The sequence below is a fragment of the Choloepus didactylus genome, chromosome 8, assembly GCF_015220235.1.
Source record: "Choloepus didactylus isolate mChoDid1 chromosome 8, mChoDid1.pri, whole genome shotgun sequence".
Classification (NCBI taxonomy): domain Eukaryota; kingdom Metazoa; phylum Chordata; class Mammalia; order Pilosa; family Megalonychidae; genus Choloepus; species Choloepus didactylus.
In genome coordinates, this window is record NC_051314.1 from 25602558 (window position 1) to 25626073 (window position 23516).

At 43.2% G+C, this 23516-nt stretch overlaps 1 protein-coding gene across 2 annotated transcripts in view; it reads right to left on the reverse strand.

The window, feature by feature from the left end:
- STAB2 (stabilin 2) overlaps positions 1 to 23516 on the reverse strand; it is a 163146-nt gene that overhangs the window by 93913 nt on the left and 45717 nt on the right. For both annotated transcript variants that reach the window (XM_037847099.1, XM_037847098.1), the window contains exons 11-22: positions 22900 to 22982; positions 21437 to 21586; positions 19318 to 19461; positions 18080 to 18136; positions 17803 to 17928; positions 13323 to 13376; positions 12940 to 13020; positions 10761 to 10913; positions 8114 to 8176; positions 4262 to 4348; positions 2590 to 2676; positions 1424 to 1535 (exon numbers count right to left, since the gene is read on the reverse strand). In XM_037847099.1, coding sequence (XP_037703027.1) covers positions 1424 to 1535; positions 2590 to 2676; positions 4262 to 4348; positions 8114 to 8176; positions 10761 to 10913; positions 12940 to 13020; positions 13323 to 13376; positions 17803 to 17928; positions 18080 to 18136; positions 19318 to 19461; positions 21437 to 21586; positions 22900 to 22982 — 1197 coding nt within the window. The remainder of the gene's footprint in view (positions 1 to 1423; positions 1536 to 2589; positions 2677 to 4261; positions 4349 to 8113; positions 8177 to 10760; positions 10914 to 12939; positions 13021 to 13322; positions 13377 to 17802; positions 17929 to 18079; positions 18137 to 19317; positions 19462 to 21436; positions 21587 to 22899; positions 22983 to 23516) is intronic.

Sequence of the window (23516 nt, forward strand, 5' to 3'; positions counted from 1 at the left end):
AGGAGTTTGTGTGGGTGCTTGGAGCCAAAGTCCAGGAAAGAGAAGAGAAGCACAAGTGAGGGGAGCAAGAAAACCACAGCTGGATTGAAAACAAAAAAAAGTTTTACAAACTTTTGAGGACTTCAGGGTTTAGTTTGCTGGGAACAAGATCCCAGAAAGAAGAGGAGGCTCCTGTGTGAGATGGTGGGCAAAAATGTCAACATCATCAGGCACTTTGGTGTTTTTTTGTTGTTGTGGTGGTGGTGGTGTTTTTTTTTTTTTTTTTTTCCCCTTAGAAGCCTTGTTTGGCAAAAAGGAAATGGGAACAGCATTCAGAATCCCTAACTCCATTGTGCTGTGGTTTTCCACCCATCTGGAGAGGTAGTTGTGAAGATCAAACAAGGTAACAGACAGGAAGGTTTGAGTATTTTTTGTCAAACATACAGGGTTAGTAGTAATATTAATAAGAACAGCTTCATCTATCAATTACTTGCTAGGTTCACTCAGTGCTAAAAGCCCTAACTTAATCCTGTCAACAACCTATGACATGGATACCAATGTAATCTTTATTTTATAGATGGGGAAACTGAGGCTCAGTGAGAGACCTTTTCCAAGGTAACGCAGCCAGTAAGTTACAGAATGGGGATGTAACTCCAAGTTGGTCTGACTCTACCACAGCAAGCACTTAGCCATTCATTTTACTCTATTATTAATTTCTAATGCTAAATTAGACATACATATCTAAAAATAAACAGAAATACAAGCATGATGCCATTTTAAAGAACACAATGCATTTTTTATGATTATATAACTGCATTTGTCAACATTTAGTGTCACGGAACTTTCTACATGTTCTACAGGCATCTTGACATTTATGTCACTGAACTTAGAATAACAGTAATGGCAATAATAAATAATAGTAACTAATATTCATAATGCATAGTATATGCTAGGCATTGTTCTAAGACAAGTGCTTCCTATTCATGACTGCATTAATTCTATGAGGTAGTTATTATCATCAACCCCATTTTACAGATGAGGAAACAAGCACGGAGAGGTATAGGAACTTGTCAAAGGCCAAACATCTTGCAAATGAAAGAGCTGACAGAAGAGGAGGGCTTGAAAGGCAGGGAGCAAGTCTATTTTGATACAGAACCCACTATTGCTTCAGGTATGTGGAAAGGGGTTCTCAAAGTGTGGCTTCAGGACCAGCAGTGTCAGCATTACCTGAGAACTTGTTAGAAATGCCAATTCTCGCCCCCTCCCCCACCCCCCCAGGCCTACTAAATGAGAATCTCTGCTGGTCGGGACCCACAGTTTGAGAACCACTGCTTAAGAAGGGCTCTGGGATGATGGCATAAGTGCAGTAAGACACCATGCCGTACCATCAGCTGCCCAGTGCAAGAGGGATCATGGCTCAGGAGAAGAAGGAAGTGCCACTTACTTTGGTCACACCGAGGTCCATACTTTTGGGGATCAGAGCAGAATTGACACCGCGAGCCTTGGAAGCCATCCTCACAGGTGCATGTCCCATTGCCACTGAGGCCGTCATCACACTGCGAGCAAAGGCAGGCCCCGGGGGCTGTTAGAACAACATGCACCTCAAAAGGGTCCCCGAATGCTTTGGTTTCACAGCCTAACTTCTTTGAACTCAGATTCAATGCCACTTCAAGTAACCCTTTGGAACTCTTTAGGAAGGGGCTTTGTATTGGTGTCAGGCAGGATACTGACCTTCAAGGGAAGTCATTAAGGGATATTCAAGCGGAGTTACAAGGGTGAACCGCGCATCTCCCAACTATGCTTAAGGGATAGCCTTCAGAATGAATGGAGACCTTTCTCTCAGATTCTCACTGCTCAGTTCTGACTTCAAATTGCAGTGTTCCCAGCCTTCGGTGGTGAATACGTTTCCCGCCCCACCCTCCAGCCCCAGAAAGGTTAGACTTGAATTGATCACCATGCATCAGAGTGAGGCCCCAGCTGCCTTCCAGACCACCGGCCCCAGACACCCCATTCTCCTGGCCTCCATGGTATTTCCCACTTGGGGTTGCATCAGTTTTTCTTTCCCCCTCGAAAGAGCCGTATTTTAGATGTGGATTTCTTAAATGCACAGATCTGTAATTTCCCCATATGAATCACAGCTACTTTTACCTCCATGTCAGATGAATTATTTTTTGAACTTAGATTTCACTAGGTTTTGCAGATGGGTTAGAAAAAGCAATCACTGGGCAGCACTATGTTCGGATATATTTAAAGTATCATAAAATCTTAGTCCTGGAAGGAAGCTTGGAGATCAATGCGGGTCAACCCTGGTATCTCCCACAGGAGGAAAGCAAGGGCCTGGCAGCCTTGCTGAGTTGCCCGAGGTCATGCAATTGGCAATAGGGAAGCAGAGACCAGAAGCAGCACCCCTGGACCCCCTCCCTTTTTAATCTTCTCCCCGCTTCCCCACCAGGCTGAAACTCCTACTGCAGACAGCTCTGCTCTTTTAGTATCTGCAGAGGAATAATGGCCAGCATTGTACAATTTTTTTTGTTTAATTGTTTTAAAATTATTTTTCAACCTGACTTCAGCATTCATGAAAATGTGTGCAATGGGAACTGTCCTTGTCACCTGTCCATTTCCAGAGCATGGCTTCAAGAAGACTCCCGGACATCGATTGCAGTCGGGACCATAGTAGCCTTTGCAGCACTTTGGGATCTGAGAAACAAAATGTGTGTTGCCCCTTGAGACCCCAAACAGAGCACCAATTCCTCAAAAGAGAGACATTCTCATTTCCATTCGTATCATAAACAGTATTTGCTCCTCCTTATGAGATCGTGTTTTTCTTTTGCAGATGGTGATGGGGCTGGAGCTCAGCCATCTGTTCACTACAAATCTACTGTGCACCTTCCATGGGTGCCAGCCTGGTGTCAAAATAGTGCGAACAAGGCAGAGGAAGGCCCTGTGTGCATGGAGCCAGCGTTCAAGTGGGAGGAGCAGACATCAAATTAAAAAAAAAAAATAATAATAAAGGAAGATAATTTAAGAGAGTGGGAAGTGCTATGAAGGAAAGTACCATAATAAAGTGGCTGCAGGTGGGACAGGGGTGGGGTTAGGACTGGGGAGGCCACTTTGGACTGGCTGGTTGGGGAAGGCTTCATGGAGGAGGTGACATTTAAATGTAGACTTAAAAGATGAGTCCGGCCCAAGAGAATCTGGAAGTGCGTTCCTGAGGGAGGGGATGGCAGGGGGTATACTTTGAGGTAGGAATGCGGGTAGGAGGCAGGCGCAAGACACAGGCAGAGGGTAGGACTTTTGGGGAAGTGTTTGGGGTGTGGGCTCCAAAACAGCACCGAGATATCACTTCACATTCACAAGGATGGCTAATATTAACAAATCAGAAAGTAACAAATGTTGGTGAGGATGCAGAGAAATCAGAACCCTCACACATTGTTAGTGGGAATGTAAAATGGTGCAGCCAAAACAGTTTGGTATTTCCTCATAAAGTTGAACATAGAATGACCATATGACCTGGAAATTCAAATCCTAGGTATATACCCCAAAGAACTGAAAACAGGGACTCAAACAGATATCTGTACACCGATGTTCACAGCAGCATTATTCACAATCTCCAAAAGGTGGAAAGAACCCAAGTTTCCATCAACAGATGAATGAGTAAGTAAAAGGTGCTCTGTCCACACAATGGAATATCATCAGCCATAAAAGGAATGGTGTTCTGATACATGCTACAACGCGGATGAACCTGGGAGACATCATGCTGAGTGAAAAAAGACAGACACAAAAGGATAGGTATTGTACGACTCCACTTAAATCCAGTACCAGAGTAAGCAAATCCATAAAAACATAGAGTACAGGTTACCAGGGATGGGGAGGTGGGGAGGAATGGGGAGTTAGTGCTTAATGGGTGCAGGGTTTCTGTTTGGGGTGATGGAAAAGTTTGAGTCATGGGTGGTGGTGATGGTAGCACAACACTGTGAATGTAAATAAGGCCACCGAATTGCATGCTTGAAAGTGGTTAAAAAGGGAAATTTTTGAGCTGTAAATATGTTGCCACAATAAAAAGTTAAAGGAAAAAATAACAGGTTGTAGGCTTTATGTTAAGAAGGCTAAGGGACCTTGGAGCGTTGGATGCAGGGGACTGGACAACTCGACCTCCAGGCAGAGACTCTACCCTTAGTTGCCTGCAGGAAGACAGGGCCAAGGCCCCACAGCCAACCTGTGACCATGTGGGCCCCTGGGGCAGCCCAGTGCCACGAGTTTCTTGGCCACCCACGTGCCTCACCTGCACAGTGGTGTTACAGTATCTGGCACAGCCACTCTTCAGACTTCTTGTCCTGCCAGTGTAGACACACTTGTGCGTGAACAGTGCCTGGAAAAAAGCCGATTAGAAGCATTTGCAGTCAGCACATCAAGGTCCTCTGGGCACGAGGCCCCAGGCTTTCCATTTTATTGCTCATGTCACAAAAGAACACCAGACCACCCACCATACTTGGGGCCAAGTCAAAGCTTGGCCACCCAATGTCCCTTTGAGCAAGTTCCTGTCCCTCTTTAGGTCTCTGTTTTCCCCGTTTGTAAAATACAGGGCAGGGTTTGCCCAATGCATCGTGTGACCTTCTGCCCCTCCCGTGCCGTGGCAGAAGCCTCTAACTGATCAGGGCCTGCTTTTCCGTTCACCTGGATGGGACCTACCCTCCTCTTCCACACCATTGCCACCCCTATGCTCCTCCTACATAGAAATTTGGGAGCCAGGAAGGGGGCTACCTCTAATTTTTAGAAAGATGTACCAAATAAAATAGCAATAGTCTGAGTTTTTTCTTAGGCATGGAGGCAGATTTAAATGCAACCTTCCATTCTCTAATGCCTGGTGCCACTCATAATCATCTATAATTACCCATGACCCAGAACTATCATTCTCTGAGGACTCATATGGGCCAGTCACATTGTATGCATGAGTCCATCAATCCTGAGAACAACTCCAGGTGGGTATTTTCCATCCCTCTTTTTTTTAAAAAAAAATTAAATTCAGTTTTATTGAGATATATTCACATACTGTACAATCATACAATTGTCCATGGCATACAATCAACTGTTCATAGTACCATCATATAGTTATGCATTCATTACCCCAATCTATTTTTGAACATTTTTCTTACACCAGAAAGAATAAGAATAAAAATAAAAGTAAAAAAGAACACCCAAATCATCCTTCCCCTCCCATCCTATTTTTCATTTAGCTTTTTGTCCCTTTTTTCTATTTATCCATCCATACACTGGATAAAGGGAGTGTGATCTGCGAGGTTTTCACAATCACACTGTCACCCATTGTAAGCTACATTGTTATACAAAGTCAAGGCTACTGGGTTGGAGTTGGATAGTTTCAGGTATTTACTTCTAGCTATCCCAATATATTAAATCCTAAAAAGGGTTATCTATATAGAGCATAAGGATGTCCACCAGAATGACCTCTTGACTCCATTTGAAATCTCTAAGCCACTAAAACTTTATTTCGTTTCATTTCACATCCCCCTTTTGGTCAAGAAGATGCTCTTAATCCCACAATGTTGGATCCAGATTCATCCCCAAGAGTCATGTCCTGTGTTGCCAGGGAGATTTACACCCCTGGGAGTCAGGTCCCACGTAGTGGGGAGGGCAGTGAGTTCACCTGCCAAGGTAGCTTAGTGAGAGAGAGAGAGAGAGGGGGCCACATTTGAGCAACAAAGAGGCACTCAGAGGGAGACTCTTAGCCACAATTATAAGCAGGTTTAGCCTCTCCTTTGTAGCAACAAGCTTCCTAAGGGAAAGCCCCAAGATAGAGAGTTCAGTCCATCCCTCTTTTACAGATGTGGAAACTGAGGCCCAGACAGGTTGAATCGTCTTTCTAAGGAACACTGTTACTAAGTGGCAGGTCCAGAGAATGGGCCCCACCACCTACTGACTTTAAGCTCCCAGACAAGGTCCATCTGTAAAATGGGACACTAATGCCAACCCGAAGTGTTGTCACAAGAATTTAGTTTCTGGCTCAAACTGAATGTTAAATAAATGTTTATGTCAAGCTTGCCCTTTATTTTTAGGGTCTTGCTAAAAAAAGAGCAACAAGAACATCACAGACTCTAAAATCATAAAATCTCATATATTTAAAGGACTTCTGAAGTCACTGAGGCTGCTGATTTCCATCTTGAAATGTGCCTCCGATAAACTAAAATCGGCCTCCTTCTAAACTTCTACTAATTGGTGCTACTTTTACCTTCTGTAGGTTCAAAAAATGTATCTTCTCTTCTCCCTAGAAAGCTCTTTACATATCTGATGTCAGCGTCGCCTGCCCTTGGCCTGTAGCAGAAAGGACACGGTCTGGGCCTTTGGGAAGAAAGTGGAATGTCTCGGGGCTGTGCGTGCTTGAGGGCTGGGCATCTATTTTCTGAATACTCTAAAGGGGCTATTGAAGGAGCCCTCCTAGATCTAGAGATGTCTGTGCACCCCTTGAAGCTTACTTCATAAACACTGAGAATTAACTGGCAAAAGGGGAGCGTATTCTTACTCCCATAGGGAGAGAAAACAAGACAAAGGTAAGTTGGAGTGGTTAAGTGAAGTCTTTCCATTAAACAGTCTGGTGTTCTTAAATCAACAAGGTGACAGATTTGTTGGTCTCAGCGGACATGTCTTTCCTGGGAGGAGGGGATCGGATGAACAACCATAAAGCAGGAAGATGTGTTTTCAAGTTTTGTAACTCTACATAAGGTTAAAAAAAAAAAAATCCTAAAACCCCCACACAACCAAAACTGACAACCCAGGGTGTCTAAGCTGCTATCTCTGACCAGGCCAGAAATTTGACATTTCCTTCTGTTTTTAGCCTAGAGACAGAGAGCCATGTGCTCATGGATCAGGTGACAGAATCATTCCAGCGCTCTCCTTGGGCCCCAGGATAATTACCCCAGGTGTACAGACCAGGGGAGCCCAGGAGGGGGTAGTAGTGGGGTCTCTTGGCTCCTGCCCACGGGTCCCATCTCCCTTTCCTTCTGCTCTCCCTCCTCTTTCCTAGGCTGGAGTCAGGCTGCCTTGAGCCAAATCACAGCTCTGCTACACAGTAGCTGTGACCTTGTGCAAGGTACTTTATGTTTCCTTGCCTTCATCCCCCAACCGTTCCCCAAATGGTTGTGATTCTAAGGGTACAGTACCTACCTCGTAGGGCCGCTGCATAAAACCATGAGAACGGTGTCGGGCACCAAACAGTCACTGGGAAGCCATTTCCCCCTCCCTCTCCATATTCCCTGGTTGAGTCCCAGCATCACAAAGGGCTCATGGGGATGACTGTTCCACTGAGTAACAGAAATAGCTGAACACCTGTGCCTATTTTATTTGAATGTTTTGCTTATTAAATATTTCACAATAGGATTACACATTAAAGAAGTCATCATCCTCCTTAGTGATGCAGTGCTTACTGAACCTGCTGTTTAGGAAGCCCTTTCTTATGACTAACTTATAGGCAGAAATGTCTATCATCGACTTTGCTTAGAGCAGTTTGCTTTGCCATTGATAAAGTCCTTGGCATGTGAATTATAGATTTTTGTACAATTCTCTGTTTTCCTCTTTAGATTAAAGCTTCTCCAGGCAAAAACAAACTGTATCTGACTCCTCTTATGCTCTCAGAACCAACTACTATGTCTAATATCTAATTGATCCTCTGATTATGCGCTGAATTCAATCAAACTTTAAAAAGTTTTGATGGTCCTGGGGTCATTTTCTTGTATTTCTCTCCAGAACAATGCTTGGGAAGAGCAAATACAAACACAGGATTTTATTTAAGAAGGGAATGTAAAATAGGGAGCTTTACTGAGTGGCTACTTGATTTAGGTATTGTGCTTGAATTTTAATCTATGCTAATCCTATTATTATTATTATTATTTACAGATGAATAAAATTCAAGTCAAAAGGCTAACTAACTTGCCTAGGGTTGAAGAGCGAGGGTTCAAACACAGGTTTGTGGGTTCCCTTTCTACCATCCCTCAAATAGTAGGCTAAGAGCTAATCTTATATGACCCCAGTTGGAATGAATATTGTTTAAAGAGAAAAGTTATGAGAAACCACATGAGTGGGATGGCTCGGATGGTGTGTGGTGTCGTGAAGCCGTCACACTCACTGTGGGCTCAGAGTTGGCAGGACAGGTGCTCCAGTACACCAGGGAGCAGCTCACGCAAGTGCCCTGGAAGGAAAGACCTCAGGTCAGTGCAGGTGTTTCTAGAAGAGGAAGTCAGGGCACCTCCTGCCTCCCCCCTGTGAAGGGAGCTCCTCCACAGTTCCACTCCTGGTCTCTGTCCAGCCCCCACAGATGCCTCCCTAGAAAGGAGCAAAGTGATGACATCAGTTTTGGGAGCAGGATCTGAGCCTGCTTGGAGCAGTCCCTGCCTCTCCCTCTTTCAGACTCAGCCTGCCCACAGGCCGCAGGTTTCTGAGAGACCCACTGCCATGCAGAGAGTCCTCTGCCCCTGAAAGGGACCCTGCAGTTACCCACCTGGGCCAGGGACAAAATATTAGCCTTGGCCACAGACTTAAAGCCACACTCTCCAATTAGCTTAGTGATAATAAAGCCGAACATTTAAACTCTGCCTTTCAGTCTCCTGTGCTTCTCCTGCAATTGGTTCTGAATTCAGAGGGGAAGAAATGGGCACATGCCTCCAATTCTCTCCAGATCTATTTTCTGACTTTCTCAACCTGGATCCATTCCCCAGGAGGGAGACCCTTGGGCTCCCTTGCCAGCTTCAAATTGGTTTTGGCCAATGTGAGGGATCAGCAGGATATTGGTGGTGGGAGAACAAGGTCAAGGTATTTCTTCCCTGTCTCCTCTATACTTTGGCAATGTCCTAACAGCTTGTGATGGATTTCACCCCTTCCACTCTTCCTGCTCTGACTGGGTGCCGTTAACTCCATTCCTCCTCCTTGCCAATCCCCCAATCCCTCCCAAAGCCCTGGCACTTTGGTCCTGAACTGGTAATCCCTTCCTGACATTGCTTCTCCCTGGATGTTTCCCTGGAACCTCCATAACTTGTTTCCTTAGACCTGCCCACAGGTCTGCAATAGCATCTTCATTAAAGTCCCTTCATTTGAACCATCTGGAAAACATTCTATTTCCTGTAGACACCCTAACTAGTGCAGAGTGTTATTTATTCAACTTCTATAATCCAAATATCCATACCCAAGGGAAACTACAGTTTCAGCCTGGTGACAACTGGGGACTTCTAAAGAGTACCAGCTACTCCTACTCTCTCCATATAATAAACTCTGCTCTGAAAACTTTCTGTGTAATAAATTCAGATTTTTAATAGACTCAATGAAAACCATCCTAGACTATGCAGAGCAAAGAGGCTTGACTTTAAAACTGAAGAGATTAACAAAGAAGACTTCATTCTAAAGCAGCTATTGGGGAATCCTTTTCCATATCAAACCAAAATGTTTTGAGTTGCAGCTCAAAGCCACATTTTTATTCCATCTTTCACAAAGATGGAGAACAAGCTTTCGAATAACCTGAAAGAGAACAACCCTGCAAAAAGGCGGGCAGTTAGGGCTGTCTCTGTCTCTTTACATCCTTCTTTCCTTGAACCTGAATGGCAGCAGCTTGGGATGCGGGAGCTCTGAAGAATAAGTCTCATCACTGACTCCCCATCCCTTCCTTTTTTTCTGCAGAGGACCTGGTTTTCCAAAAGTTTCCCCTTTGGGGTAGGAGATCCTACTACTTCCATGTAGCCTGTTCTGATCCTCACCCTAGTCTCAGCCAGGTGATGCACATGTCAATCTGGTGTCCAAAAAATGAATCAAACATAAATTACTGCCAGGGGCTGTCTGAAAAAATAATGGTGTTTCTGTTGCTCTTAAAAATTGAATCAGAATTGAATCAAATGCACCAGGTGGTATCTGACAGGTATGGAAGACTAGTACCATTCAAATAGGTTAAAATATATCAGAGTTATTGCATTAAACGGTTAAAATATATCAGAGTTATTACATTAATTAAGAATTCTAGAATCAAAGAAACCAGCCATACTCTCATGCCTGGTGCTTAACCAGCTATTTTCTGCCGACATAACAGGAAGAGGGATTTATAAAATAAAATCTATAATACAGAGCCATTATTCCTTGTTCGACCTCCATGTTCCAAGGATATTGTAAGAACAGTCAAGGAGTTATTCAAGTGTCCTGAAAAGAGACTCAAACCTTTTATTGCTGCACCTTTAGGGTTCTGGTTTCCATGAGAACCATGCACAACAGTGATGAAATTTGGGGCACTCTGATTAAAACTAGCAGAGCCAAAAAGTTTCTATGGAAACAGGAAAGGCCATTAGAGGGCAACAAAAAATTTGGTATTTGAAAAGAGCTACAGACTGACTGATTAGATAGCTAGAGCTTCTACCGGAGAAGAAATTCTATTTTAAGTCCCCTTTAGAGAGAGTAAAGCCATGGACCTGGAGCAGGGCGGTCCCAGGTGATGGTGGGGGTGGGGGGAGGAAGAGGAAGGAGATGCCTCCTAAATCCCATGGGTGAAGAAAACCTCCTTCTGATCCTGGATCTTTGGGCAGCATCTGTTACTCTGGAAATTTCCCAAGGAAATTTGGTTCACAGATTATGAGATACAACCTTGTGGTCACCTGCCCCTTCCTGAAGACAGGATCCCCTAAGGGGCGAGGCTCCTGTGGCTAAAACTCTTGTCAGCTTCCTCAGAATTGACAGCAGTGGAATGTTGTCTGTTCTGAGTGGCTGTTTAGTTGCTCTTCTTTGTTTCCCTAGTTTCTTACCAGTTTCATTTCTCTCTTTGTTTCATCACACCGGTGGGGCAGGATTGGGACAATGGAGGGAGGGACGAGAACGCCAGCCAGTGTATAAATTCGGCCATTTTTGGCAACGACCTCAATTTCTTCCATTGCTGCATCGTTTGCCAGAATTTGCCCCTGGAAAGAAACAACAACATTTTTCATTCTGTCCTGCAGGAACACCAGCTGTTCCAGGCAGAACCGGTTAGACCTCTCATTTAAAGAGGCACTTCATTTTATTTTTCATCGATGGAAGGTTGCTATTTGAAGGGTTTGGCTGACAGGGAAATATAAATTCATTACATGATTCCTTGACTGACACCAGGCAAAGATGCCCTCACAGAAATGGTCCTTGGGGGAAGGGGGAAGAGGTGTAAGTTTTCCAACTCTACAATATATTTGCAATGTGGCCTTGGGTAAATTATTTCATCTCTCCATGGTGAAATGGGGATTCATTCATTCATATATATTTATTGACCCTGAATTATGCTTTGCTTTAGTGTGGGCAATATATCAGTGAACAAACATAGACAAGTTCCTGCTTACATTTTAGTGGAGAGAGCAGAAAATGAGCAAATTAGCTAGTAATTTGAATCCCAATGTTCTCCCCAAACCAGCTTTCCTGCAGTATTAATGGCAACTCCCACCTTCTGGTTCAATTCAAAAGCCCAAGAATCACTCCTGGCTTCCTCTTCCTTCATTCTGCATATAAGCCATCAGCAAACTCTGTTGAGTCTACCTTCAAAATATGTTCAAAATCCGTCCCAGTTCTTACTACTTCCCTGCTACCACCCTGGTCTGAGCCACTCTGGATTATTGTGGGAGCCTCTTACAGAATCGCCCTGATATTGGCCTTTGCCATCCTCCACCCTCAGTCTATTCTCAACACAGCAGCCAGAATAATCCTATGAAAATGCACATCTGATCATGCCATTCCATTGGTCAGAATGCCCCAGTTGCTTCTCGTCAACTTTGAAGTAAGAGCCTCCATCCTTACCATGACTTCTTAGGCCATGCAGGACCCGTGCCCTCTCCCCTCGTCTCCCTTACAGCCTTGACTTCCTCTCCTACTGCTCTCCATTTTGCTCACTCTGCTCCGGCCCAATGACCTTGCTATTCCTCAAACAGTCAGGCAAGCTCCTTACTCTGTGCCTTTGCATGTGCTGTTCCCTCTCTTTGGAATGTTCTTCTCCAGATATTTGCACAGCTTGTTCCCTCATCTCCATCAAGTCTTTGCTCAGAGGTTTTCTTCTCTGCAAGGTCTTCTTGGGCACTTTATCTAAAACTTCAGCCCATCTGCCTCCTGACGCCTTTTATTCCTCTTCTCTGCTTTACAATTTTTCTCCCCAAGCATTAGCACTCTTTCACATATGATATATTCTACTTATCTAACTTGTTTATTGTCTATTCCCCTCTTTACTAGAATGAAAGTAAACAGGGACTTTTGTCTGTTTGCTCACTGATCTACCTCCAGCACCTAGAATGATGCCTGGCATATAATAGAAACTCAATACATACCTGTTGAAAGGAAGAGTGGTTATCATCATCATTATTAAAAATGAATCAAATGGCAATGTAATCTATACTGTCAGACTTTTGCTGATATTACAGATCCCAGGGTTTCCTTAGCTGAGTAACTATGCCTTCCCTGAGTTTCTTAAGTAAGTCAAGTTCCTTGCCACCTCAGGGCCTTTGCACATGCTTTCCCTTCTGCCTGGAACTCTCTTCCACTCATTTCTGTCCAAGTTCATTCTCCATATCCTTCAAAGCTTGGCCAAAGCATTACCTTCCCACAGGGGACTTCTTGACTCCCAGACTTTCTCCTATTACATGTTCTCACAGTCCCCTGAACTTCCTCTTGATGGCAATTATTATAGTTATAATTAAATAATTAGACAATTGCCCAATTAGTTGTTTAAAGTCTGTTTTCCCTGCTGGAATGTAAGCCTGTCTTTTTCACTGCTTTATCCCTGGCTTCTAGTTCAGAATCCCATGCATGGTAGGTACTCAGCAAATATTTGCTGAAAGAATTAACAAATGAATGAACTCATCATGATGATTTTAAGCCTATGAGTTAGTGTAGAGGTAGAATCTCCTGATAATGGTCATAATCAGAGCAGGAAAGCATGGAACTGATAATACCAGCAGTAGATTACTCACTTACATTCTTGGTTGTGTTAAACTGTATCATCTGGTTGGCCATGCTCCGTATGTGGGGGTTTGAAATCAGAGTGGCCACTTCAAGCTGAAATGAGAACAATAGACAGAAACATTAGAGCAACACACAAGACCCCGATTCTTAAAGTCCTCATTGGAAAAAATAGCTTTAATGATCATGAACTAAATAATGAGTGCTTTGATGTCTTGAGTTTTTGCGGCTTGGAGGATTTCTTTGATAATAGACTCAGTGCTCATGGCCAAGGGTTCACTCAGAGCTGTAGATAAGGAACAATTGACACCAATTTTCTAGCACCAAAATATTGGTATTTAAGACTTGGCCAGATATTGAAAGGAGGGGAAAACAGGGGTAGGAAAAGTGGGGCCAACCTGGGTAAACGGGACAATGTGGTATCTGACGAGTTCCAGAAGCTTCCGGGATCCCTGCAAAGGAACCACAGTACTCATTTAGTCAGTGAAGAAAGCACAAGACTTCCCCTCTTGTAGGCATCTCCTCTAATGACTTTGGAAAATTAGCCCATAGTTTCTTTCTTGGAAGATTCAGGGTGAGAAAAATCCCATCCAAAAAATAGCTAACATTCACTGTTCTGACAACATTATATGCACATATCATTTAATCTTCCCAACAGTCCCTGAAGTCAGGACTTTTATTGTTCCATTTTATGTGTGATAATGCTGAGTTTTAAAGACATGCCCAAGGTCACAAAGTTGACTTGGGATACAGGCCTAAGATTTAGCCCAAGCCCTCAGCCACTGTGCTCCCCTGTGCCTCTGAATGACTAAGGCTACATTCTGAATTTTCTAAGAAAGCCTCGATTTCAAGACCTTGTCCCACTCTCCCAAGAAATAAAGGCCTGCTTGTTAGATGGTATACCAGAGTCACACAAATATACAGTCCAGGACACTTTCCCCTTCTGAGCTCCCATGGCACAGTGGTCAACCCTCCTTCAAAGCCCTTTCCATGTGTTTTTTGTGCTTCAGAAAACTGAAGTGGAGAAAAAGAGAGACCTGGAGTACATAGAAGGGATTCTAAATGCATTAGCACTCCCACAGGGCTGGCCCTGGAGAAGGCCTGCAGAGTTAAGGAGGAGGTATCTGGTTATGGAGGTGTGGGAGGGTGTGGGAAGGGGCAGGGGCCACTCTCTTCTCCAGAACATTTCTGAAGAGACTTTTTGGTGGGGGGGAATGTGGCAGTAGTGGTCTGCTGGAGTATATATGCAATCTCCCATATGAGTCCGAACTGGGAGTTACCATCTTCAGAGCCCTCAAATTCTTCTAGTTAAGTGGCACAACCTCAGTCATCTGGTTTGCAAAGATGAAGGGTCTTAAATCAAGATCATAATGACTGTGATGTCCAGGACATGTGACAATAGCATGAATTTCCAGGCTGAAAACAAAACCCTGCTGAACTGAGTTCCATTCACCTAGTCAGCCTCTCTCCATTTGACCTTGGTCATGACCTATGCCAAGGGAGTTACCTGTAAATAGGGTGACCACAGTTCTAGTTGTGGTCTAGTATGGTTGTCTAGTACAACCATGGTTTATGCCTAATGTCTTGAAAGCTCCATTCACTTTCAGAAGGGTTCTGGTTTGTATGATAAATTCCATAGCCATCATATGCAAAGACCAACAGTTTATGTGAGGGCAGGCTTGCCAACAAGAGTGCAGAAGTTGACCACCAGATAACCAGCCCTGAAAGTGACGCTTTCTGCAGCCCTGGTTATGTTACTGTGTGACCCTGAACAAGCCACTTAGCTTCTGGCTCTCAACTTCCCAGAAGTGGGCCTGGCAGGCAGAAGCTGTGCTGGTACAGGCTCAGAATGCTAAATGGCAGAAGGGGTGAGACAAGTGGGGACTGCCGGGACATGTCAGACCAAACTGGGCTGCATACTCCCAGAAGGCAGGGACTGGGCCTTTCCCCAGACAGCAAAGTAAGTAGCAGACTGTAGGCCCTACACAAACATTTGCAGGAATACACTGAAAGGGGTGGAGCGTGTCCTGGGAAGAGAGCTGAGCTGGACCTTGGGAACCTGAGCTGTACCCCTGGTTCTGCTTGTGTGACCTAGAGCCAATCACTTAACCCCTCTGAGTCTCAGTATCACCTGCAAAATAAAGGGACTGGTATGGGTCACTTCCAGCTCTTTGATTCTAAAGGAAGGAATATATCAACTGGATAAACCAATTCTAAAACCTCAAGAATAAATCTGCATTGGATCCTTTTTACCAAGAAAAAAGCAGAATGAAAGGGACAAAGGAGTAAATCAGCATCACTCTTGTCACTGTGTGTGCTGCGGCCTTGTCTAGCCAGGGGCTGTCAGCACCATCTTTAGGTTCAGATTCTCTCTGGTGTGGTTCAGATGACAGGATGTGCTTCCAGCGGCTGTTGTTGTTGAAGGCCTTTTGGTGCAGTGGCGTGCACCTGCATTCCTTCCTTTATGCGGACACTCACTTCCTTCTTGTTCTTTTAGGGAGAAAATAACAAGCTCTTTGGTGCCAGAGGCAGAGAAAGAAAGCTTTTCTACCAAATTGTGAGTCTGACCTTGATTCATGTAAATTTACCTCCCTTCACCACATTTTACCTGCAAGGTATTTATGAATTGGCAAGGGCAAGTTTCTTGCTACCTTCACTTTTATCTAATGTTTTATCTGGTTCATTGATGAAGCCATAAACTGGGGCTTGTAATCAGTAGCCATGGTTTCTGCAGGGAGGGGATGGTTTTGCTCTAGGGTAAAGTAGAATGGTATACTGGGAAAGAAATATGGTATTCCAATATCAGAATTAGAAACTATTCTTCTAACGAAATCAGTTCATTTTCCACTTCATTGGCAGAGCCAATGGGTACTTTACAATCTCCAGCTGAGGCTTTTCCCAAGACAAAGTTAAAAGATTCTATTTAGACAAATGGTGAGAGAAGGAGCTTCCCAGAGGTTGAGAAAATTTAACCCACAGGGTCTCTGGACCTGAGAAAGAGGAAGAAATGATTGTTCTACTTCTCATCTAAAAGGTGAAGTGGAAAAATAGCCATTGACTCAGAACGAAGAGACCTGGAATTTTAAATTATTAGCAGGAAGGAAGATATCGCCTTTGGGAGAAAGAAGATTGTGAGCCAGGAGCAGTGGTGTGCTGCAAAACCAGCTCCCTGAAGGAAAAAGAAAAAAGTCCTGATTTGTAGTGCTGTTCAATTTCCATGGCGTACACACTCCCACTAAGGCTCATTTCAAGCTAAGGCTGTGGTCTTATCACAGGGCTGAGAGCAGTTGTGTACAAAATGCTCTTGAGAGCCAGTATGAGCCAGCTGCAGCCAATGTTGGAAAGAGATTGCAAAGGAGGAGAAAAAAGAAGTTTTCTGAACAAGAGTACTCTACTCAAAAGGTTTTATTTTAGTTTTAAGTGCTCCTGATTAGCTACCTGAGAATTTCTTTATGATGAATTTTTAAAACAACTGCAACAAATTAAAAGCTTTGCACTCAGGGAGGACAACTATAATCTCAGGATTTAAAGAACTTCTGTGGGAAGCATTATGACTTTTAAAGTTCACGTTAAAACTAAATGTGAGTGTGACTTTTAAAGAGAGGTAGTACAGTGTTTCTGCAATAGCTAGGTTTAAGAAAACTTGAGTGTGAATCATATTTTAAAAATAACATCCTATTTGAAATATACTGGAAGATCTGGCTTTTTAAATGGAAACCTGTAACAAACCCTTAAAATGTTGAAAATCTGTTTGCAATGTAAGAGATTATCTTTTGTTGTATCTCCCTGATAATTTTTTTTTAAATCCAATTTCTTTGCAAAGATATTCTTGTAGATAGCTGAAAGAATTCTGGAAGGGTATGTATACAGATGAAAACCCCTAAAGCAAAGAGGCAACAACAAGTTTCAGGGTTCCCAAACAGTGTAGCCTGAGTTAGAAAGTTGGTGTTCGTCAAAAATGTCTGTTTCTGGGCCTCACTCCAGCCCCGCTAAATCAGATTGCTTAGGGTGAGGCACTGGAATCTGTCTAACAAGCTCCGTGGGGTGATTTCTAAGCATGCTAAAAGATTGAGAATTGCTACCCTAAGAGATTTGGAACCCCGTCCTGTATAATCAATACTGACCTGTGTGAGGCTACGGGATGTCTCACCTCATCGCCAAGATGGTGGCATGATTTCAGGGCCCTGGAAGAAAGCTTTCTGCCCTTTACATAATTCCATCATTTGACTTTTTAATGAAAAAAAAAAATCCATAATTAGCTATCTTTTTCTTCAGTTTAAGGCTATTATTCCTGGGAGAGGAAACACTTTAAATGGTTTCAGCCATTTACTCCCTGGTGTAAAGGAGAGAGTGCATGTGAGAAAACTGGAGGCCCAGGGAATATTAGGAGAGAGTTATCATGAAGGGAGAAGAAGGCAAAAGAAAGGAAAGATTAGAACATCTCAATAACATTTATTCTTTCTAAAATTTAACCTACAATTGGCCCCAGATAGCCTAGTTTAGGCTGTGGTCTCTAAGTGGCTTTAGAGTCATGGGGAACTTAAAATGTTGACTTTGCTACTCAGACATCCAGAAAAGCCAGAATAAATCAAACCAACCATTTAGACCTGGGGTTGCAAACTGATTTTATTTCCTGTGCCAGGATTGACTGATTGGTTGTGGCTGCTTGGAGGTTCCTTGAGAAGTAGACTGAAGCCACCTCCAGGCTTGGTTCCTAAGTACGGTGATTGATAAGTGATGTCTGCCTTGGTTGTGGGATGGGAGGTGATGATACATGTGCTACTTGTTTGTCATTCCTGGTTTACAAGAAGCTTGTAAGGACGCTGACTGAGGCAGTCATGCTGACATGATGCTATCAGAGCAGGTAGGATACAATACCTCTGGAGAAAGGAGATAGTCAAGAGTGCCATCCTTCATGTTATTCAATGCTTCATTACTTGGAACAAAAATGGTGTATGGTCCACCAACCCCGTCCTCCTCTAAGGCATGTCCCACATTGGTTTCCTGCATTTGTGAAATGAAATTTATATTGGCAACCTATTTGAGACAAATATTTGATGTAATTCCCCAGCAAGTATTTTAAAACGACATCCCTGCTAATTTCATAAAGGTCTTGGTGTAAAAGATTTTTCAGAAACTCATTAAAAGTACATACCTCTAATAAGGATCTGAACTTGCTGTATCTTGGTTGTAGCATCGTCATTATGGTTTTCTAAAACGAGACATTTTGCTTAGAAATTAGTAAAAAATAAGATGGCTTAGGAAATAGAAACACAATCATTAAAAGATTGATGACAGAGGTTATGCGTAAGTGTGGAAATGTATCAAAGGACCTGGTGAACTTCAATGCAGTATACAAATGTTTGCTGTGACCATTATTTAAAAAATAATTCAGACCTTATTATGGTTTAAAGCTGTATGGACCCCAGAGAAGTATGTTCTTCAAGTTAATCCATTCCTGTGGGTGTGGACCCATTGTAAGTAGGATCTTTTGGTGAGTAGGATCTTAAGATGTGACCCATCTCGTCCAGGGTGGGTCTTATGCCTTGATTTGTCTTAGAACTGTAAGCTTGTAAATTAATAAATTCCCATTTCACGGTATCTGCATTTCGGCGGCCTGGTGGACTGAAACAGACTTCCATGCTCTGAAGTAACCTTTAGCTGTCTTCATATAGATAAGAGGGGATCAAATTTAATGCAGTGAGAACCGCCCACCTAAAGCATGAGGGATAGATTTTCATGACAACCGGTCACTGGGCTGAGTTGTCAGATGTGTCCGTAAAAGAGGTAGCAAAAGCCAGAATTTTCCTACATCTGCTATGTGCCTTGCTCTCTGCAAAGGAACCCAGAATTATATTAGAAACAGACTGAAATTGTCACATCTTCCCTATGCTTGGGGTCCTAGTACAAATAAAAGTGAATGGCGCTGTGTTTTAGTTTCCCAGTTGCTAAAACAAATACCATACAGTGGGAATTTACTGGCTAGCCTCCTCTTGGGGTCAGTGTCTTCCAGAGGGCTGGCAATCTTTGTGGTTCTTTGGTTTTTCATCACGTGGCAGTGCACATGGAAGCCTTTTCTCGTTTCTCTTCTAGATTCCATTGACTTCCAGCTTCTGACTGCCCCTCGAGGTGTCTCCTTTAAGGTCCAATTTCCTTTCCTTGTAAGGACTTCAGCCATATTGGATTAAGGCCCACCCTCATTCAGTTTGGGCACTGTAACTAATAAAATTTTCAGAGTCCTATTTACAAATGGGTTCACACCCACAGGACCTTTTGTGGGGATATTGTTCAATCCCCAGCATGCTGGCATATATTTTCTTCTTGCATGTGGCTTACCAGGGGACATAGGAAGATAGATCTGGGTTGATATCATGTTAACTTGAAATAACTCACCTCAGTGTTGCTCTCAAATGTGGGTGCCATCTTGTCCATGGCTCTGTCGATGATGTGCAGGAGCCCATTGTAAGCAACTAGGTCCTCCTGGATAATTTTTACCTTCTTTTTGCCTCCATTGAGTTTAAGCTTAAGTTGATTGTCCTAAAAACACCAACGGAGTGGGAGGGAGAGAAGAAAATTAATATGATATTCTGGAAGGAACACTGGTCTAGGAATTAGAAGCCCTGAGTCCTTGGGTTCTGACATTTACTGGCCATGTGCTCTTGGATAAATCACTTAATCTAAAATGCGGTGAAGGTCTCTGCTTGGTTGACCTCACAGAGTTTTCATTAAGACCAAATGAGTTAAAGTGTGTGAAATCACTGAAGTATATCACATGCTAAATGCAGATTAAGCTATTATAAAATCTCCTCTACTAGACTGCAAGCTTCATAAAGGCCAGACTATTCAATTTACCATAAGTGGCTTCACCTACTTTAGTGTATTGCACAGAGAAGGCACGCAACAAAATACATTTGTTGAACGAATAAATGAAGCTAATTCTCTTTTCCTCTCATGTGTTCCCATAGACTTAGTAAATATTTGTTAAATGAATGAATGCATGTCCTTGTGAGGAAGGAAGCCACATCTCCATATCTATCATCCATCCGTCTCTATCTTTATTACCTATCTGTATCTATCTTTCATCCTCCTCCTCCTCTTCTCTCTCTGTCATCACCTTCATCATCATTATCATCATCATCATCATCATCTCTCTCTCATCATCATCATCATCATCATCATCATCAACATCATAATCATCATCTATCTGCCATCTGTGTATCCTCACACACACAATACAGTATGCTGGTTAAGGATGCAGGCTTTGGAGTCAGGCAGACTCACATTGGAATGCTGGCTCCAGCATGTACTGTGCAACCTCTCAGTTTTCCCAATGGACAAATGGATCATGATGGTGTCTCCTTCAAAGGATTGTTGCAAGGTTTATTGTTATGGGTTGAATTGTGTCCCCCAAAAAGATATTTTGAATTCCTAACCCCAGTACCCCAGAATGTGACCTTATTTTACAATAGGGTCATTGCAGATGGAATTAGTTACACTAAGATAAGTAGGGGACCCCCTAATCCAGTATGACGGAGGTCCTAATAAGAAGGGGAGAAGAGACACAGACATGACAAGGAGAAGGGCACATGAAGATGGAGGCAGAGAATGGAGTGATGCATCTACAAGCCAAGGAACCCAAGGATTGCCAGCAAACACCAGAAACTACATGAGGCAAGGAAGGAATTTCCCCTGCAGGTTTCAGAAGGAGCAAGACCCTGCCAAAACCTTGATTTCAGACTTCCAGCCTTCATAACTGTGAGATGATAAATTGCTGTTGGTTTAAGCTGCCCAGTTCCTGGTGCTTTGTTATGGCAGCCCTAGGAAACGAAGACTCTTGTATAACATAAATATTTATCCCACTACTTTGCACAGAATAAGCATTCAAAACTGTAGCAACGATTGTAATTTGGGGAAATGCATTGGAGTAGGCTGTAACCAGGCAATTAATCACTTGTCAATTAATCACTTGTGTCCCGCTCAGTCATGAGAGCAAAGGCATCAAAAGAGTCATTTGTGAAGGTGGGGTGGGTGGGTAATTTTATTTAAAAAAAAACAAAACAGAGCTAATGGCATCAGGAGAGAGGGAATGTTAAGTTGGAGAGGATGCTTAAACTCCAGCAATCTAAAGCAAACACAATCCATTTCCTTTCATAAGAGAAATGCTGAACTGGCTTTGTGCTGATGCTTCCAGGAAACAGATTTGCAGCAAAGATTCTCCTTCCTGCTGGCACTTGAATGATGGTTGCCTTGAAAACTACATCGGACGAGACCAATGTCAAACACTTTATAACCCCTCTTTACCTAACAGTCCACCCCCTCCTTCCTGACCATCCCTTCTGTTTCTCTCGGCTTCTTCCTACGTAGAAAAGTGCTTTGACAAACAACGTATAAGGAAAGAAGCTCTTTGTAACCTTTCACAAACCCCAAACACAAAGAGAGAGAGAAGGCTATAGATAGGTACTGCCTGGCTTACCGATGTAGTTCTAGGAGTGAAAATAAGAGAAACTCTTACCTTATCACCGCTGAAGATTTCCCCCGACCTTCCAGTCAAGGTATAGAATATGTCTGTGTTATTTAAATGCTCGGTGTTCATCTGCCCAGCAATTATGTGGAGTTTCACAAAGTACAGAGCAGCCTCATCATCCATCAAAAGCCCTTTTACCTAAGAAAAGAGAGCCGATTCCCTGAGTCTTGATTGTGGTTTGAAGGCGAAAAGGAGGTTTGTGAATCATGCTCTGCCTTGTTCAGCATCGAAGACATCAAAGTCAGCACCCACTAACTCGGCCCGGGGCTCTTCAGATCCACAAGGTGCTCTCAGAGCCTGACTGAATGGGAGCAGAAATCTGAAGAGCTGGTGGTGAGGCACAGAATGTGCTCAGACCCTGGGAATCTGCATAGCAAGGAGGAGCAAGGAGGGCGGCAGGCCCCCAGGAATCTCTCCTGAGCCTACGGAGCAGGCGGAGTGAAATAGGTAGTTTTGTGTAAAAATCAGGAAGAGTGGATTGATGGTGCTTTTCAATAAAGTTAAAATTTTTGAAATCCATTGGATCCAAACTATATTTTGTCGCTATGATAAAGCCAGCAATCAATCAACAGAGACTTCTTAACTCTGTGTAAATTTAATCTATATACTGAACAAGGGACCACATGCAAAGTGCCTAGTCCAGAGACATTCAATATTTGCTATCTCCTCCCTAATAGGAGAGATGTAAGGGCATCTTTGAAGATTAACAGTAGACAAACTAATCTCAGATAGGTTAATGGTGGTAGGTAGATTAGGTGAGCCTGGAATTTACTGGGTTTTTACTCCATGCAGCAAAAATTATTGCAAACTATCTTGGATTATGATAAACCATTTTATAGAAGTCAATATGCCCATTAACAATATCAAGCCAAATATGACTATTTCATTGATCCCATCACAATAGGATACTTCTACCAGGCACTACAATTTTTCATTCCCACTGGATAACTTTATCTCAAACCACAGCTGTTCACATTGATGTAAAGATACATTTTTAAGCCTAAAATTATCTTCTAGTTTCCCCTATCAATATGATGGTTTTTAAGAAACAAAATACCCTAAGTAATACGTTAGTTTGCTTCTTCCAGCAGGAAGTGAGCAACTCTACGTCAGGTAAATCTTTATCACATCATTATACTCTAGGAACCCTTAGCGATTACCCTTGGAGGAGGTACAGAGGTCCTCCAGAGTGCTGGGGGTCCTGCTAGACACACAGGTACACTCACTTTGTGAAAATTTATAGAGGTATACACTTACAATCTGTGTAGTCTCTGTAAGGATATTTCCCTAAAAGAAGTTTACCCCCCAAACCACCATTCTTATCATGATAGATTCAATTTTAATGGGGGTTTCCCACTTTCAATAAAATAGCAGTCTGTCTACAAAGGTGTGCTGCATCTGCCCTTTGGTCTGGCTGTCCTTGGGGACAGCACAATATTTTAAATACTTACATTGAATCCTTTCAGTCCCTTGTCTGTTGGCACCAGCACAGTGAATGGTCCCAGGTTACTTAATGGCCGGGCATAAGCTTTGTCTTGGGAGATGAAATACACAAAGAAAGAAAACACCAGATGGATCAGGGGCACGTGCAGAGTAAAATCAGTCATAACTTGTCCACCAATACCCGCTGAATTGAGAGGTTCTCTGTTCTGATAGGTTCGTGAAGATGCTTTGTAACTGTGATGCTTTCTCAGAAGGCACCATGATACCCATAGGTTCCACATAACCCTCTAGGAATTTTCCTGCAGCCACAGCCTTAGCTCCAAGGATAGGATGAGAGGTTCTATGAGAGTCTCCAGGCAACCCCATGAGGTCTCTGACCCTGTGCCCAACTTTTCAGTGCTGTAGTCATCTAAGTGAACAAAGACTCAGCCCACGTTTCCATCCAGGGTGGGCTCAGAAGGGCCTTGTGCTTGGTTTAATGCTCTGTAGTTGCCATCTTGAAATTCTTAATCTTTGAACAAGGAGCCCCACATTTTCATTTAGCACTGAGCCCCACAGATTATGCAGCTATCCTGTTTCCAACATATCTGGGGAAGTTGGAAAAGTGGGAGAGGGCTCTGTGCTT